Source organism: Chenopodium quinoa, unplaced genomic scaffold (genome assembly GCF_001683475.1).
Source record: "Chenopodium quinoa cultivar QQ74 unplaced genomic scaffold, ASM168347v1, whole genome shotgun sequence".
In the NCBI taxonomy this organism is placed as follows: Eukaryota; Viridiplantae; Streptophyta; class Magnoliopsida; order Caryophyllales; family Amaranthaceae; genus Chenopodium; species Chenopodium quinoa.
The window spans coordinates 40,730-57,054 of record NW_018742598.1 but is presented as its reverse complement, the minus strand read 5'-3'; the positions used below and the strand labels follow the sequence as shown (position 1 = coordinate 57,054).

Here is a 16,325-nt window from a genome sequence, read left to right as displayed (position 1 = left end):
CACTGTCACAAAGTAAATAAAATGCACAATAATTTATCTTCTGATGCAATCTTTAGCTTCTCAATTTTTTAATTAGACTATCTTTTTTATTATAAAGTAGAAATTTGTTTCTTTAAATGCTTTCTTGTCCAATCTTAATGTGAATAACATAAAAACAAAGGGAGTATAACAACATAATTAACATTATATACATTTACATCTTGTTTGGATAGAAAGGGAAATTGGTCTACATGCATCCTTATGCAGCTAGGATATATGCAACACCAGCCCAATAAAGAAGCATCCCAGTTTCTAAACTCGCCTAAATGCCCCAAAACGAAAAGGCGACCCAACCCAAACCTTCACTTCCCAAATGCGACCCACTCCAACTCCATATTTTGGTTTTCAATTTATTGTTTTAAAAAAAATAAAAACAAAAACTTTTTAGTTCTCATTAATTTTTCAAAAATGAAATTCTGCAATTAATTTCTCTGATTTTCTCTCTCCAAACTCCATTCTCTCTCCTCTACATGATTTTATTTCACTAAAAACTGAAAAATCAACAAAGGATATACGAAAAGAGATGCAAAATCAAAAGGATTGTCCTAAAAGGTAAATTTTCTCTAGTTTTTAAACGAATTTATGTAAATTTTTATGAATATCACTGACTTTTGTGGTTAATTTTCGTCCAAATTTTTTGATACTCTATGTCGACTTTTTTGTTTCATAATCATATTGGGAAACCAATGCTTATGTTCATATTTTGAATGATTATATTCACTTTCTAAAATGCATATGTTCATATTTTTGTATGCCTATTTTCACTCTATGAAAAGCTAATAATGTTCACATTTAAGGGAACCTATGAATATGTTCATATTTTGCATGATTATGTTCTTTTTTTGGATTTTAAATATTCAAATTTTTTTTTAATATGTATATATTTTTAATACTTATAATGCATATGTTTCATAATCATATTATTTTTTATTTCTTCAATTTTTATGTTCATAATTAAATGCCTTATATTCATAATAATATTTTTATAGGTTCATAGATAATTTCAAATATTCATGATATAAATATGTGTTGTTCATGAAATATTCTCATTAAGTCTGTTTATGCATATGTTCTCTTTCTTAACTGCATATGTTCATATTTTTACGCATATGTTCACCTTTTAAATGCTTATATTCACTTTAAGGAGACCAATGGTTACGTTCATATATTGAATTGTTATGTTCACTTTCTAAAATGCATTTGTTCATATTTTTTATGCTTATGTGTCACTTTCTGAAAAGCTAATGTTCACACTTAAGAGAACCTATGCATATGTTCATATTTGCATGATTATGTTCATTGATAAAAAAATGCAAAAAATCAGATGAAATTGATCGAAGCTAACAAAATTCAATTCATATGAATTCAGAAAACCATATATAACATAATCAATCGATATTAAGTACAAATTAAACACATAACAAACCGAAATTCATACATAAATCGAAACAATTACAATTGAAACATAATAAATTGAAATTGATCGCAGCTAACCAAAAATCAAACAAAAAACAATTACAATTGAAACTAACCTAAAAAAACCTAATTACAAATCGCAAAACAAGCCACTAACATTCATTAACAATATTGTTGGGATGAACAACCATTTCCACACTGTAAGGAACAAATTCAATCAAAAAATCGAAAAAAAAAAAAAGAAAAATATAAAAACCGAGGAGAGAGAAATAAAAGAAGGAAGGAGAAAAAAACATAGAAGAAAAATTGGAAAGAAGTTTTTGATCAAAAAGTTTGATGAAAATTAAGAAAGAAAATAGAAGAGAGCGAATTAGGAAAAAGAAAACCAAAAATATAAGCAGGAAGAACGTTAGAGCTGAGATGATTATGGATTGTATGATTTGAGATGGGCTGCGTTTCAATGTGTTGCGGCTATTCTTATATGCATGAGGATGCATGTAAGAATATGTCGAGAAAGTAAAGGGGACAAACTCTTTTTTTGGGTGAAGGATTAGGGGGAAGGAAGGGAAAATATAGGGAAGGATCCAATTTCCCTCTCTCTTTAATAAGCATAATCCATCCCTTCAAATTTGTAGGGATTCGAAGGAAAAATGGAGCTTACCTAATTACCTCCCTCTCTCTTTCTTCTCTCTTCCCTTCCTCATCTATCCCTCCCCTTCCTTTCCTTCCTTGTTTCTTTTTTTTTTAATATATATATATATAAATAATGTTTTCATATTTTCATACTATGGGGTTATTACTTATTATCATTAAATCATGGTTACACTTGTCTACTAGGTGTAACCAAATTATCATCGATTTTTTTAACACTTAGGGTTAGTTTGGTTCACCTTATTTTTGTTTATCTGAACTTATCTGATCTAGTTTAATATGATTTGATCTGACAAAACTCTTACCTTAAATATATGATAATCTATACGGAAAAAATATATCGAGTGGGGTCTTGTTAGATTCATAATAATGTGTTTTTTTTTTTTTTGAAACAAGTCCTAAAGGATATTAAATTTCATTAATAATAGCCATACGGCATCTACAATTGACAATTAACGATAATGAAAACGAATTTAACAAAATCAAACAAGAATAAATCGAGGAAGGGCTACGAATCCAAATACATAAATATAACAATTCGGCACATTCTCGGTTCGTTGTCTCATACAACTTTTTGAGTGGATCCGTTGCCGCTTCGTAATTTTGGGAGAAAGAAGTGTTGATTCCGTAACCCGAATCCGGGCCATAATCAATAGTAGCCCCGCACAACCAGAGACCAAATTAAGCACAAATAAAACCTTGTCTTTCGAAGGAGTTCGAAAAAACTTGTCTTTCGAAGGAGATCGAAAAAACCTTGTCTTTCGAAGGAGATAAACCCTTTCTTTCGAGGGAGACATTATTGTAACCTAAGAAACAAAATTAAAAACTTAAAAGAAAATAAAGATATTCAGCAATAATTAATAATGTGTATTTGATTAATATGTGATTTTCATAATTTTTTTCATTTCGAAATCAAAGATATTCAGCAATAAAAAAAACTGCACATAAAATGATGATTTGATCTGAACTCATTTTTTCTTTTCTGATCTGATCTAAACTTATTTTTTTCTGGTCTGATCTGATCTTATATGAACTTATTTTTTCTGAAATAAGTAAAAATAAGGTGAACTAAACAAGGAATTAATTATATTGTCTAAGGCCTTGCTCTATTAACCATATTTCCACTTATTTCAGAGTTAATAAGGGTTAATAAGTTCAGATAAGATAAGTTCAGGAAAAATAAGTTCAGATAAATTGTGATAAAGGTTAATCAGGGCTACCCAATTAAGTTTAATTTATAACTAAAATAAGTTCTAATATGGGTTAATAAGTTTAAATAAGTTCAGACTAGTTCAGATAAGATCAGATAAGTTTAATTAGATAAGATTAGATAAATTCAGATAAGTAAAAATCAGGTGAATAGAACGCACTCTAAGACGTGGTAATAATATACTCATTTGTCTACTGACTCTTACATAATATTATGTGTGTTATCTCACTATCTTTTGCAAAACTAATTGAATAAATATAATTTCCTTTCTCTTTAGCTCAATTTGAGTTCAGTTCAATTCTTAATTTCGTTCTCTCATAAACAATTCAATACATCTCAGTTCAACTCAATAAATCAGAATAAGCCCTAAGTGTCATGAAATTACCGTACATGACACGGTACCTAATTTAGTTTATACTAACTAGTGGTCATGATAATAATATGTGAATGTATTGTGCAAAATTTTATTGTCAACCAAATGAATATTTAACAATAATGTCTACCTAAGAAAACTAAAATAATAATGTAATTTGCCCTTTATTAATGAAGTTCTCATTGTATAAATAAAAAAATTAAAAAAAAAAAAAAAGAAGCAACAACAATAACGTCTACAATATTTTTCATAGACATTATTTTAAAACATATATTTAGCTAAAAATCGTTTTTTAATAAATAAATTGTGCAAGCTAAAGAACAAACGTTGAAAGCATGACTTTGTTAATTCAAATGTCCTGTTTGCTCATTATATCATCCCTTGAAATAAAACTTAATTAAGTAAAGAGAACTAAAACATAAAACCAAAATAAAACAGAAATAAAATGTTTAATGATCAAAGATGGGACATAAAATGTCAGCTATTACTCCCAATTAGATGATGTTGAATCAATGAATGAGGTGGTTGGCGAAGGCAATATGGTTGCGGCTGATCTGTTCGTCGTCCTCATCATCATCCTGCGACGGCCTAGACAGTCGTAGAAGGTCAAGACTATGGGGAGACGGAGCAGTAGAAGCATCAGCAACAGCAGAAAAGTCATTATTATAAGTAGAAGAAACATAGCCAGTTGTAGTTGCACTAGTATTCATGTTAAGGAGGTTGTTTGAAGCAGACGAATTGTTCGAGTAGGCAGGCTGATGATGGACATGGTGGTTAAGAGGAAGATGCATTACTTCGTATCCATTGCCTAGTTGTTGTTGCGAGGTTTGAAGAGCGTTTGCCATTGCCAATCGGCTGTTGATTACTTGGCTCTGTACCATTGCTAACTCTGCTTGTAAGGTTGCTACCTGAAATTTTTAGCAATATATGAAAGTCGTGTTACATAAATATATATCATTTTAACACCGAATCCAAATGCTACATCGTACTTTCCATATTCAATAATTTATACTCGTTCTTAATGGTTCACGCTTTTTTCCCAAGACCCCGTAACTTATTCAATAAATTAATACAGAGGAAAACATGTTCAATTATTGGACCAATCCAATTAGTAAACAAACTCTTTATTCTTGTGCTTGATCAGTTATATATAAATTAATTACTTACAAATTATTGATAGAAGACACCTACTTTTGAAACAGAAATACATTAAATGGTACATTCTTACGTTATGTAACCTTGGGTTGCTTGCATGTATTATGCGTCACAAAATGTTAAGAGGAAGAAAATGCAACACTCTTTTCATGTATGATAATTATCATTTTCACATTAATTACTCTCTTACGGACTCGAATATGAACATAGAACATGTTTATTATGCACAAATTTTATTTATAACCTTTTTATTCATGAATGCCTCTCGTAACAACAAGTGCTGAAATGAGTTGAAATTTGCTGTGTGTAGACACACATATGCAAGACATTATGCAACATCAGTTTTATAATTTTTTTGACAAGGGGGGAAAAAGAAGTCTATCTCCCAACTGACTCGAGTCTATTAGTCATTAATTGTATGCAACATGGAGTAAATGCTAAGATATTAAGCATAAAGGAGTAGAGTTTCACCTGTTGCTGCAAGGCAAGGATAGTAGAGACGCAACCATAAACCGGGTCAGAAAGCCGAGCTTGAGCCTCATACAATATAGTAACAACAGCATCCTGCCTCCGATTCATAGGAATATGAAGCAACAACTTAGACACATTACTAGCACCAAACACCTTATGAACAGCAGCAAAACGCGCTGCACCTTGATCAGACCCGAAATGAGGTGCAAAAATACACCCATTAGTACACTTCCTCCTTAGGAACTTACAAGCACCACAAGGAGCTAGTGGACCCTCTTGATCACTCGAGACAGCGGCAGAGGCTCGCTTCCCGAGCTTGCGACGCCCATCATGGTGGTCTGGCATAGCTAAGAAAGAATGATAAGAGCGGTGTGAGTAGAATGGCAGGGGATGGATTTGATTATAAGGGGGATGGAAAGAGAGGTCCACGTTTGTTTCATGAATGGGTTTGGCGAGGTTAATATGATTATTATGAGATACTAATTAATTAAAAGTTGTAATTAAGGAAACAAAACGTTATTATTAAAAATGGTTGGTAAATTTTAAGGGGATTGAAAAGAGTGTTAGCAGCAGTGATTTTTTTGTGTGAAACGAGTGGGGTTTTTCTTGTTTCTCAAAAGTTAGTTTTGGTGTGCATTAATGCTAATTAATTAGAGTTTGTTCTAAAAAATAATTAAATAATGAATTAATTAGAGTTGGTTATGTGATTAAATGAGCTAATCTGTCCTGTTAAAGGAGACACAAGATTTGTGCTGCCCGTAGCGTGTGCAAGATGGTGGCAAGACTGGTAACTGATGAGGGTTATAGTCTTATAGAAACTATAATATATTAAGTGTTTCGGATGAAAACAATCGGATCTCGGAAGATCCTTTTATCTTGAGGGAACTTGGTCTCGGTCCGAACGACGCAGGAGCCGAGGGTTTCCTGCACAACAAATACACGTAAACTAGCCTCGGGGGGGACGCCGAGGAAGGCCCCTCCGATGCTTAAGTCAGTATATTAGAGAGAGAAAGCTGTGCAAGAGTTTAGTTGCTTGAGGCTTTTTTGTCTTTGTCTTCGTCTTACCAAGAATTGACCAAATTGTTGGCTTTTATACCTTGGCTAATGAAGGAGGCGGATTGGGCCCGGAAATCAGTTGGGCTGGGCCAAGCTGATTGGGCCGTTGACTGACCTTGACATGGCTTTGAGGATGTTGATTTTTGACTTTAGCATATTTGGAGAGTTGAACCTTTGCCTTGGGCTTTTAATTGGATCATTCAGTGACCAGGCCCAATTGGACTAAATTGGACCCAAACAACTTGCCCCCCAGACCCGATTTGGAAGGATGACGGGTCGGGTTTGATTTAACCAGAAAAGGAGGGAAGTGAATGATTTGCTGATCCAAAAATGTGAATTTAAACCGTAATTAACCCATGATTAATGAGATAACAACAGTTAATGTGGATGATTGCGGAAGTTGGACGGGTAGTGGGCGATTTAACTGCAAGGTTGTGTGTTTAACGGTTACTTAGTGGGGTGCTTGAGAGAAATTGAAACGCAGACTCCTTGAATTCCCATTTCTGGAGATATAAATAGAGGCGCGTCTTCTCTCCCCACTCACTCATCAACACAAACCCAGAATTCTCAAGAACGCTCAAGAGCCCGCATCAAAACTTCGCAAATTCCCCGAGCATTAAGCTTAGAAGCTGAGACTTGTCACTACCAATTCGTAAATCGGCGGCTTTTGCTTCAGATCAAGGTAAATTCCTTTGATTTTATTTCATCTTTCTTCGACTTTGCACTCTTTCCCCTTTTTCGACTTTTTCCTTCGAAATTCGTCAATGGTGAGGGGAGTTAGAGGTGGAGCCCGTGCTCCAAGAAGAGCAAGGCTAATCCCCGATCCCAGGGTCAGGATTGGGACCTGGAATGGACGAAGGACAGAGTCTGACCCTGCTGAAGGGGTTAGGGCGACTCCCATTTCTTCGGCTCCTCCTCAGAGGGCTGAGGGGGTGAGAGCTTCAGGACGGGATGATGAAGTTCCCGCTGTCCTTTGGGATATCCTCCCAGGGTTTTCAGAGTGGGAGGATGCCGAAGTAGCTTCGGCCATGATAAAGAACCGTCCCTACTCATGGTGGGTAGAGAACGCCGATCAATATCGATTTGCTGAGCAAATTGAGTTGCACTACGGCATTTTTGAAGCTGATGGATATTGGTGCCGAATGCCCTCAGCATCCGATAGAATCCATCGTCCACCCCCGGGGTATGTGGGGGTGTACACGAGACAGCTTCAGTATGGGCTGAGGTTCCCTTTGGACGTATTCGTCCGAGACTTGCTGATCCATTACAACATTTCCCTGTGCCAGCTGACCCCCACCAGCATCCGAAGGGTAATGACGTACTTATGGGTCTGCAAATTCTTCAGATACGTGCCGAACCTGCACTGCTTCAGAAAGCTCCATCGGCTAGTGCCAAATATTCAGAGTGGGCACGGAAGCCATGGTTCTGGGTGGTATCGGATTGAGTCTCGGCCCCCGTTCCTAACCATGTGGCCGAACGACTCTTCAGACAAGGACTGGAGAGGTCAATGGATTTGGGTTAGGGCGCCCACGGAGCCGAGCCATCCTTATGTTTTCAGCGCTCCCCGGTATCTTGCCGAGCCGGATCCTGATATGGGAAGTTTAGGTCCTCCCGAAGATAGCGGGCCAGACCCGAACCTTAATCAGCAGAACATCTTCGGCAAGCTGCCGAACCGGGGAGGCAGCGGCCGAATGCAGCATATCCCGGAGACTTGGCTCCCCGATACGCACTATGTTTTCCAAGAGAATATGCTGGCAGCTGTCGGCCTCAGCCGAAAGTTTAGGGATGGTAATCTTCTTCGGCTGGGGCCGAGGCCTTTTAATTATCTCTTTTCTTCTTTCATTTTGCTTTCTTGTGATGTGCCGAACTAACTGAATTGACTTCTCCCCTTTTCTTTTTCAGAACGGGACGAGACCAACATCGGCATTGATTACGCTCGCCTTGGCGTCAACCGAGAACGAGTCGTAACTGATCGGGCTCCCCCTATCACTGAACCAAGGCGCCGAGAGGTTCACCTAGACTCTTCCCACTTCCAAATTGAGGCTGTTGCTCTGTATCAGAGGCAGAAGCCTTGGTGGAAGAAGAGGGATCCCTTGTTTCAGCTGCTGGAAGAAGAAGCTGAAGCTGCCCGTACAGCCGAAGAGGTTGCACGGGTTATTGAAGCTTGTGAAGGAGGAGAAGGGTCCTCCAGAGCTGCTGAAGCCGAAGCTGCAGCTAGAGCAGCTGAAGAAGACGAGGCTTTGCTGAAGACCTCGGTGAGTTTTTAGACAACTTTTTTCTTTCTTTTTTTTTTTTTTTTTTTTTTTACTCACACTCTTCTTCCCCCCTGTCTGTTACAGTCTGAAGAGAGTAACAGACACAGAGAAGGCAAAGCTCCTGTTCGTCCCGAAGATCAAATACAAGAGTCTTCAGATTCAGATATGGACGAGCAGCCCCTTCTGAAAAGGCGCCGAAGGATGGCCATCATCGGCCCTCATGATTTTCAGCAGAGGCCGATGACCATCGGCGTCGCAATAAGGGAACCTGAGGAAGGCAATGGATCGCCGAGGGTTCCCCAGCCAACACCCCAATCTCCTCAAAAGACCCCTCCACCACCTCCTGAGATGGAGGTGGATCAGAGAACTCCCGGACCTAAGGGAGGGGTCCAAGAAGAAATCAAGGAGAGTGCTGCTGAGCACGGAAATAAAGATGCCGTGATGTCAAGTGCTGAAGGCTTCACGGCAGATATCGCAAGAGAGGTTGAGGCTTTCGTCCTCACCCCTGAAGAAGAGGAGGTCATAGTACTTGACTCCTCTGAGAAGGACGATGCTGAGACAACCAAAGCTAATCAAGCTCCATCGTCGTCCTTCCCTTCTTTCCAGACTCTGCATTCTGGAGAAATGGGTTTCTCGGCCCCCCGAATTCCAATCCCAGATCACATCTGGGACCTCATATGGGGTCAAAACCGAGAAGGAGCTGCAGCCTACTTCGGCAGTTTTGCTGGCATGTCCGAAGTAGACAGGGCAAGGATCTGGTCGCTGAAGGCCACTGCTGGGATGGGCGAATCCAGTAGATCAGTTCCTGACCCAGCCAGGTCTAACCAACTGCTGATGATGCAGGTAATTTTCCTTGCCTTGATTTCTTTCTGAACTCAACCTTTCAGCTATTATTTTTTACTTTTTTAACTTGTGCCCCTGTTTTCAGTTCGTGCACAATCAGACTCTCACTGTAGAGCTGATAGATTCCCTACAAGATAGGGTGGACGCTGCCGAGCACGATCAAAGGGTAGCCGAGGAAGAGCTAAAGCTTGCTAAGCTGAAGCAGGCAGCAGCTGAAGAGAAGCAGCAGGAGGTTGAGGAGTACGGTAAAAAAGCTGCCGAAGCTCTGAAAACCTTCTGTGATGCTATGGAGATGGAGGTTTTTCCCCCACTGATGGAAGGGGAAAAATTCCTCCAAGAGCACCTGGGGGTGGACACCTCCAAGTTCAAGGCTGCTATCGAGAGCCGAATCCAAGGAGCTGCTGCACAGGCTGAGGTGCAGCATCAGCTAGAATCTCTTGAAGCCAGCAGAATGGCTGCTGAAGAGATGCTCCAAGCTAGGGATGTCCAACTCTCAAGGGCTGCTGCTGCTGCTGAAGCTCAAAGAGCTAAGCTACAAGAGGCTGAGGATCAGCTCACTGCCAAGAAGGAAGAAATGGTCCAAGTTCAGGCCGAGGCTTCCCGGGTTCAGCAAGAGTTTACCGAGCTGAAAGGCTCCTCCTCCAAGCTCGTCGATGAGCTGAAGAGATCCGAGGAAGACTTGGAGGAGACGAAGAAGAAGTTGGCCGATGCTGAGGCTCTACTCAAAGTCCGTATCTATACCCAAGAAGAGTATGAAATGGGTTTTAGAAACGGGTTCAGAGTGTGCCGAAGGGTCTGCCTTCATGCTGAGCCGAAGCTGGACTGGTCCAAATGTGCTGAATGGGTCCAAGATCCCGAAGACCCTCACATGAAGTATGCCACTCCAATCGAAGCTGAAATCCTTAAGGCTGAGGAAGCCGAGGAAGAAGCTGAGAGGATGGAGTTGGAGGCTGAGCAGAGGGAAAGGGAGGCTCGGCAGAGTGCAAAGCCTGCTTCTTCTGCTGCTGGAGCTGAGACCACCATTGGGCCCAATGAAGCTGATCAGTCTGATCCTCAGGCTGAAGCATAGGAACTCGGGCAGTCGTCTTCAGAATCTTGCGGTTCATCATGTGCTCAACTTTAGACTCGCCGCTTTCTGAGTTTTTTGCCTTGTTTTTTGCTTCAGCTTGCCTTGTCGTACAGCAGTTTTACTTTTTGCTTATGTACGTATTTCGGCAGCTGTTATTTTCCGCTTGTGGGCGGCTGCCGACTATTTTTGTAATTCAACACTTTTATTTCAAAGAAGTTCACTTTCTCAGCTTTCTTGTGTATTTTTTTTTTTCTTCGCTTTACCAGTCTTCGCACTTTATTGCTTTCTTTGAATGATCTTTCAAATATTTGCTAAGTGCAGAACTTCGGCTAGCGAGAATCATTTCTGCTGAGACTTCTTTTTGCCGTTTGTACTCGGATGTTTTCAACTTGTGAAAAAACTGACATAAGTATCAAACTTCGGCTGAGCTGAAGGGTATTAGATCAGTTGTGCCATTTCTCTATTTCCCTCTGCCCCCCCAGAAATCTGAAGATGAGGTCTTCTGAATTCTGGAATGGCTGATAATTTTTCTCGGCTAAGCCGAGGATCTTTGAACACTTTGCTTTATTTTCTACATCTGTTTTTAAAGTACTGATTTCCCACCTGAGAGTTTTCACTCTAGAGATGGTACTCTTGTGACACTTTCTTCAATTCATCCAAGGGAACAACTATCCGAAACACCATGCCGGGGCAGCAGTTTATCTGAAGTACGAGGCATCATCATGCAATACTTCAGAGTTGCAACTACCACCCGGAACTGATTCATCCGAAGTACAAGGCATCACTATGCAATACTTCGGGGCTTTATCAGTTCCTATTTTTTAGGCTATGTTTCGGATAAGTCTATGGCCTTTTTGCCCAAAGGAACAGATTCTCCGAAGTACAAGGCATCACTATGCAATACTTCGGGCTTGTATCCTTTTTTGGCAGGTTTTACGGCTTGCCGAGGTACAAGGCATCATTATGCAATACCCCGGACAGCGCCGAATGAAACCTTGAATTTTTGAAAAACCGTAGAAAGCATAAAGACTTAAAGAATACACGCAATCTGAATGAATACTGGCTCGATGGCCTTTTTACAAACAAAATCAGTGTACTTACATGGATTGTACTATCCGAAGAATTTACACATAGTATTTTTTGAGCACATCGGCATTCCAATGGTTTTTCAGCTCGGTGCCATCCATTTGTTTGAGTCTGAAGGTACCGGGCTGAAGCTCTTGATAAATTTCATAAGGTCCCTCCCAAGATGCTGAGAGTTTGCCATGAATGCGACTTTTTTGAACAGCTGCAGCATTCCTCAGAACTAAATCCCCAACTCTGAGAGGTCGTTGATAGACTCTTCGGTTGTAGGACTTACTCATTCTGAGCTTGTGTGCAGCCATCCTTTCTCGGGCTAGATCTCTAATCTCGTCAAGGAAGTCGAGGGACTCTTTCATGAGCTGCTCATTTTCCTCGGCTGAGAAGAGATTCACTCGTAGGCTTTCTGAGCCCACTTCCACTGGAAGCACTGCTTCGGATCCATACACCAGCTGAAAAGGTGAATGCCCCGTTGCCTCCTTCTCGGTTGTCCGGAGTGACCAGAGGGTTCCCGGAAGTTCCTCTACCCACTTGGACTTTTGATCCTCTACTCTTTTTCTGAGAGCGTTAAGGATCTGTTTATTTGCGGCTTCGGCTTGGCCATTACTCTGAGGGTGGCAAACCGCGGAGTAAGCCAATTTTATCCCGAATTGATCAGTGTATCGGCGCAAGGGCAGGTTGTCAAACTGTCTGCCGTGGTCGAACACAAAAACTTTTGGGATGCCGAACCGAGTTATGATGTTCTGCCAGATGAACTGTCTGACAGTTTGCTCAGATATGCTTGAAGCAGCTTCCGCTTCAATCCATTTGCTGAAATAGTCGATTCCGACTATCAGCCACTTTCTTTTGTATGGGGCCTCGGGAAAGGGTCCCAGAATATCCAACCCCCATTGTGCAAATGGAAGAGGATTAAGAATTGGCTGGAGATCTAGACATGGCCGATGGATTACCGGTGCAAATTTTTGGCATTTCTCGCATTTTCTGACCATGTTCTTTGCATCCGAGATCATTGTAGGCCAAAAATACCCTGCCCTGAGAGCTTTGTGGGCTAAGGTTCTCCCTCCTATGTGGTTTCCGCAGATGCCGAGGTGAATCTCTCGGAGAATATAGTCGGCATCCGTTGGACCCACGCATTTCAATAATGGAGCGGAGAAGGATTTTCTGAGGAGTTGGCCGCCGAAGACGAGGAATCGTGAACTGATCCGCTTTATCTTGGAGGCCGAATTCCTATCCTCGGGGAGCTCGTCCCTGAGTTTATAAGCCAGGATGTCATCCATCCAGCTCGGCTCGAGTGCAGCGCAGCAGATTGATATTGCTTCGGCTACACTCTTTTCTCGGCGCACCTCCACATAGACAGAACGGCTTAACTCAGTCAGAGTTGAGCTTGCAAGTTTGGAGAGTGCGTCTGCTTGAGCATTTTGACCCCTTGGGATCAGCTCTACTTCGAAAGATCTCAGCTTCGCAATTGTCGATTTGATCCTTGTGAGGTAAGCTGCCATTGAAGGCTCTTTAGCCTCATACTCCCCCCGGATCTGATTGGCGACCAGCTGAGAATCTGTCTTGAGGTAGACATGCTCGGCTTCCAACGATATGCACAGGTCTAAGCCAGCAATGGCTGCTTCATATTCGGCCTCGTTGTTAGAGGCTTTGAATGAAAATTTTAGTGCATACTCGAAGGTTTTGCCTTCGGGAGAGGTAATGACGACCCCTGCCCCCGAACCGTTCACGGTGGAGGACCCATCCGTGAAGACGGTCCAGATTTTCCTCCTTGCATCCAGAGTCTCCTGATAGGAGCACTCGGCCAAGAAGTCTGCCAAGGCTTGCGCCTTGATGGCTGTTCTCGGCTGATATCCGATACTGAACTCGGTGAGCTCGAAAGCCCACTTTGCTAGTCTACCGGATTTTTCAACCTTGCCGAGGACTTTCTCTAACGGCTGATCAGTTAGAACCGCTATTTGATGAGAATCAAAATAGGGTCGCAACTTCCGAGCAGCCACCACCACTGCATAAGCCACTTTTTCTAACAATGGGTAGCGCGTCTCGGCATCCGTCAGGGTGTGGCTGACGAAATAGATCGGCTGTTGAACTTTTTCTTCTTCCCTTAGCAGCACCGCGCTTACCGTGGCTGGACTGACCGCCACGTATAAGTATAGGATGTCTCCTACGACTGGCCTTGCCAGTGTTGGGAGTTGAGCCAGGTGTTCACGGAGCTGCTGAAAGGCTGACTTTTGTTCGTCTCCCCATTCAATGCCTTTTGAATTTTGGAGCTTCAGCGCCTTGAAGAAAGGGAGCCCTTTGTCTGAGGCTCGTGAGATGAACCTGGACAAGGCAGCCATTCTCCCGGCTAGACGCTGAATATCCCTTTTTGTCTTCGGCTCGGGGAGGTCTAAAGCAGCTTGTACTTTGGCGGGGTTTGCATCAATCCCCCTCTTGCTGACCATGAAGCCGAGGAACTTGCCTGACTTCACGCCGAAGACACATTTCTTCGGATTCAGCTTCATTTTGTATTTTCTGAGGGTGGCGAAGGTTTCGGCTAGGTCCGTGACATGATCTTTTTCTTTTATGCTTTTGACGATTGAGTCGTCAACATAAACCTCCATGTTTCGGCCTTTTTGCTCGGCGAAAACCTGATCAACCAACCTCTGATATGTTGCCCCCGCATTTTTCAATCCGAAGGGCATCATTCTGTAATTGTACAACCCGGAACTTGTTATGAACGCTGTTTTAGCTCGGTCCTCGGGGTGCATGAAGATCTGATGGTATCCCGAGAATGCGTCCATGAAACTGAGCAGAGCATGCCCGCTTGTCGAGTCGACCAGTTGGTCGATCCTCGGCAGCGGATAGGAGTCCTTGGGACATGCCCTATTCAGGTCCGTGAAGTCAACGCACATCCTCCAGTTACCATTTGCCTTCTGAACCATTACAACATTGGCCAGCCACTCCGGATACTGACAGGGTTCAATGAACCCAGCATCTAGGAGCTTATCGACCTCAGCTGCGATGTTCTGGTTCTTTTCGGCGGAGTAGTTCCGCTTTTTCTGCTTAATGGGTCGACTGGAGGGGTCGACATTAAGCCTATGGGAGACGAAGTCCGGATCAATCCCGGGCATTTCTGCGGCTGAGAAGGCGAACACGTCTCCACTGGCCCGTAGGAGTTGGACGAGTGCCGCACGGGTGTTTGGCTCCAGTGACGACCCGATGCTAACACATCTGTTCGGATCTCCTACGGTCAGTTCTATTGACTCGGTCAGGTCATCCGTCTCCATGCTCTTAGAGTTGGATTCCTCGAATTCCGGCCTGCTATCAATATTAGCAGACTTTCCTGACCGCGGCTGGCCATCAGAGTCGTTCGGCTCTGAGGCGGAGTCAGCCTTTTGGCCCCCATCAGATTTCTCGTTGTCTGGGGCTTCATTAGCCGAAACGTCTGAGCCTCTCGGCTTTTTGGCGTTTCGGTCCCGGTGCTTTTCCTCCCCATCGCCACGGTCGCCTCGGCGAGACGTGGATGGCTTGAGGTGATTGCATCGGCGGGCTTCTTTTTGACTGCCCTTTATTTTCTCGGAGCGTCCCTCGTCTGAAACGTATATCATGATTTGATGATACGTGGAGACGACTCCTTGAATGCCGTGAATGAGGGGTCTCCCCATGATCACGTTGTATGCAGATGGAGCATCTACGACCAAAAATTCGGCCATGATATTCCTAGCTGCTCGGCCTTCGCCGATGGTGACAGGAAGTGTAATCTTCCCGTCAGGATACGATGAAGAGCCGTTGAATCCAGACACCGGGTAGGGTGCGGGGTCCAGGTGCTCGGCTCCCATCCTCAGCTGGTCGAACGCTCCTCGGAAGAGGATGTTCGCCCCGCTACCGCCGTCGACGAGGGTCCGCCAGACGTTGCGGTTGGCGATGCCCAGAATGATTACTAGTGGGTCATCGTGGGGGTATACCACCCCCTCACAGTCTTCGGCTGTGAACAGGATGTTCGGCGCCGGTGACTGGGACTGCCGAAGCTCAGCCTGATGAATCTGATGGGTTAGACCCCTCAGTTGGCGTTTGGCTGTGCCTCGCGAGATTCCCCCGGAAATAACTAGGATGTCGAGGGACTCCTTGCCCTGAGGTCCCTTATCCTTCTTCCGAGCGAAGTTGAGGTCCTGCCGAGAATCTTTTTCAGCTTTTTTCTCCTCGCGCCTGTCCGCGAGGTATCGGCTCAGGTACCCCTTGCGGACCAGATCCTCAATCTGGTCCTTCAGCTGGACGCAGTCCTCGGTGCGATGTCCGGGTGAGTCATGGAACTCGCACCACTGGTCCTTTCCCCTCGTCTGATGCCAGGGAGGCAACGGACGAGGTTTTTTAAATCTCCCCTCGTCCTTCGTCGTGCTGAAAATCTTAGCACGGGGAAGGGAGAGTGGAGTGTATGAATCGTACCTTCCCGTGTAGGGAAAGTGTCTTTCCTTCTTCGGCTCGGCAGCAGAGGACGGTTCTGAGGCCTTAGCCTTCCCTTTCCTCTGCGCCGAGACTTCGGGCTGCTGCCCTTTCGGCTTCTCAATTCTCGGACAAGACTGAGACCTGGATCTGTTCCACTCCTCGGCTCGGATGAACCTATCCGATGCTTCCAAGGCTTCCTCCAGGGTCTGCGGGGGATGCATGACCATGAAGTCCAGGAACTTTCCAGCTTGGAGGCCGTTCCGTAGCGCGAACACGGCCAGGCCT

The 16,325-nt window shown here is 43.0% G+C and overlaps 2 protein-coding genes across 2 annotated transcripts in view; both read right to left on the bottom strand.

Annotated features, from left to right (window-relative positions):
• Positions 1-4,198: 4,198 nt before the first annotated feature.
• Positions 4,199-5,660, bottom strand: LOC110721139 (LOB domain-containing protein 20-like). Its single transcript, XM_021900271.1, has 2 exons — positions 5,316-5,660; positions 4,199-4,597 (listed from the first exon to the last, which is right to left on the bottom strand). The coding sequence occupies exons 1-2, from the start codon at positions 5,658-5,660 to the stop codon at positions 4,199-4,201; spliced, it is 744 nt and encodes a 247-aa protein (XP_021755963.1).
• LOC110721162 (histone-lysine N-methyltransferase SUVR3-like) overlaps positions 5,576-16,325 on the bottom strand; it is a 32,013-nt gene continuing 21,263 nt past the window's right edge. The window contains exon 3 of the transcript XR_002511398.1: positions 5,576-5,662. The gene's annotated coding sequence lies outside the window, so the exon portion shown is untranslated. The remainder of the gene's footprint in view (positions 5,663-16,325) is intronic.